Source organism: Oncorhynchus masou, unplaced genomic scaffold, assembly GCF_036934945.1.
Source record: "Oncorhynchus masou masou isolate Uvic2021 unplaced genomic scaffold, UVic_Omas_1.1 unplaced_scaffold_15422, whole genome shotgun sequence".
Lineage (NCBI taxonomy): Eukaryota > Metazoa > Chordata > Actinopteri > Salmoniformes > Salmonidae > Oncorhynchus > Oncorhynchus masou.
The window spans coordinates 416-2,985 of NW_027005467.1; the positions used below are offsets into that span (position 1 = coordinate 416).

At 47.3% G+C, this 2,570-nt stretch overlaps 1 protein-coding gene across 1 annotated transcript; it reads right to left on the reverse strand.

Moving 5' to 3' along the window:
* Positions 1-552: 552 nt before the first annotated feature.
* LOC135531182 (octapeptide-repeat protein T2-like) lies at positions 553-1,195 on the reverse strand (the record flags this gene model as incomplete). Its single annotated transcript, XM_064959296.1, has 1 exon — positions 553-1,195. A coding segment is annotated over exon 1 (643 nt), but the record flags the coding sequence as incomplete, so codon positions are not given.
* Positions 1,196-2,570: the final 1,375 nt, after the last annotated feature.

Genomic DNA, 2,570 nt, shown 5'->3' on the forward strand with positions numbered 1-2,570 from the left:
AATCCACATAAGAATTAACAGAGATGTTTGTATCCTACATAGCCTACTTGAACTGGTGCCCAGTGGACCTGCAGTCAAGGTTGATGTAGGTACGGTACGCATGTATAGAAACACTGCTTCCAGCTGCCCCCTGGTGGCGATTCTAAATATTTATTCAGCTATTCATATCCTCCTGCTGTGGGATTATTTTCCTCCTGCGACCAAGCGGGTCAAATTAAGATCCGACATCTGTAACAACATAGTAGCCCAACCTGACCTAGCAAACTCATGCTGTGGTATATTTGTGTCAGGTGGGGGGTGGGTCTGTGTTTACATGAGTTATACCCCCCACACACACACACACACACTCACACACTCTCTCTCCATCCCATCAAAATTGGAACAGTTCCTCTGCCCTAGCCATCTCTGAACTCCCTTTGCTTTATGTGGACTGTGTGGCTGCGAAGCCCCCTCCCGTGGCAGTCTCTTAGTGTTTTTAGTGTTTGAGTACTCAAACAGCTGTCTAAGTGGGACACATACACAAGGAAGAAAGTAAAAAAATAGGCCACACACCATGGAGCCAGCTGCCTGCCTCCCTCTCCTGCCTCTGGGACTGCCTGAGCTCCTCTCCCCTCTCTGGGACTGCCTGAGCTCCTCTCCTGCCTCTGGGACTGCCTGGAGCTCCTCTCCCCTCTCTGGGACTGCCTGGGCTCCTCTCCTGCCTCTGGGACTGCCTGAGCTCCTCTCCCTGCCTCTGGGACTGCCTGCCTCCCCTCTCCCTGCCTCTGGGACTGCCTGAGCTCCTCTTCCTGCCTCTGGGACTGCTACAGCTCCTCTCCCTGCCTCTGGGACTGCCCTGAACTCCTCTCCCTGCCCTCTGGGACTGCCTGAACTCCTCTCCTGCCTCTGGGACTGCTCTGGGACTGCCTGCTCCCCTCCCTGCCTCTGGGACTGCCTGAGCTCCTCTCCCTGCCTCTGGGACTGCCTGCCTCCCTCTCCCTGCCTCTTGGACTGCCTGCCTCCCTCTCCCTGCCTCTTGGACTGCCTGAGCTCCTCTCCCCTCTCTGGGACTGCCTGAGCTCCTCTCCCCTCTCTGGGACTGCCTGAGCTCCTCTCCCTGCCTCTGGGACTGCCTGCCTCCCTCTCCCTGCCTCTTGGACTGCCTGAGCTCCTCTCCCTGCCTCTGGGACTGCCTGAGCTCCTCTATATATCCCATTTAGCAGACGCTTTTGTCCAAAGCGACTTACAAGTCGGCTGGGGCCACTACTTTTACATATGGGTGGCCCCAGCGGGAATCGAACCCACGGCGCTTGGCGTTGCAAGCGCCATGCTCTACCGACTGAGCCACACAGGACCCCCTCTCTGTCTCTCCAAGCCTTGGTTCTACCAAGGCGGCATGATCATGGAACGTTGTTAGTTTGTTGTCCCTGAATCAAAAATCCTTGAACCAATAAGCTGATTGTCTTGCGATTGCAAGATTTGCAGGTTTATTGACCCCAATTCAAAGTTGTGTTGATCCTGGAACATCATTTAGATGTGTTGATCCTGCAACATCATTTAGTTGTGTTGATCCTAGAACATCATTTAGATGTGTTGATCCTGGAAAAATATTTAGTTGTGTTCATCCTAGAACATCATTTAGTTGTGTTGATCCTAGAACATCATTAGTTTGTGTTGATCCGAGAACATCATCTAGTTGTGTTGATCCTGCAACATCATTTAGTTTTGTTGATCCTAGAACATCATCTAGTTGTGTTGATCCTGGAACATCATTTAGTTGTGTTGATCCTGGAACATCATTTAGTTGTGTTGATCCTGGAACATCATTTAGTTGTGTTGATCCTAGAACATCATTTAGTTGTGTTGATCCTAGAACATCATTTAGTTGTGTTGATCCTAGAACATCATTTAGTTGTGTTGATCCGAGAACATCATTTAGTTGTGTTGATTCTAAAACATCATTTAGTTGTGTTGATCCTAGAACATCATTTAGTTGTGTTGATCCTGGAACATCTTTTAGTTGTGTTGATTCTAAAACATCATTTAGTTGTGTTGATCCTAGAACATCATTTAGTTGTGTTGATCCTGGAACATCTTTTAGTTGTGTTGATCCTGGAACATCATTTAGTTGTGTTGATCCTAGAACATCATTTAGATGTCTTCCAATTATTTCTTTGGCCGCCTCTCCTTCCAGTTCTCTGCTGCCAATTTCTGGAACGAACTACAAAAATCTCTGAAACTGGAAACACTTATCTCCCTCATAGCTTTAAGCACCAACTGTCAGAGCAGCTCACAGATTACTGCACCTGTACACAGCCACCTATATTTTAGCCCAAACAACTACCTCTTTCCCTACTGTATTTATTTAATTTATTTATTTTGCTCCTTTGCACCCCATTATTTTTATTTCTACTTTGCACATTCTTCCATTGCAAATCTACCATTCCAGTGTTTTACTTGCTATATTGTATTTACTTTGCCACCATGGCCTTTTTTTGCCTTTACCTCCCTTATCTCACCTCATTTGCTCACATCGTATATAGACGTGTTGAGACTGTATTATTGACTGTATGTTTGTTTTACTCCATGTG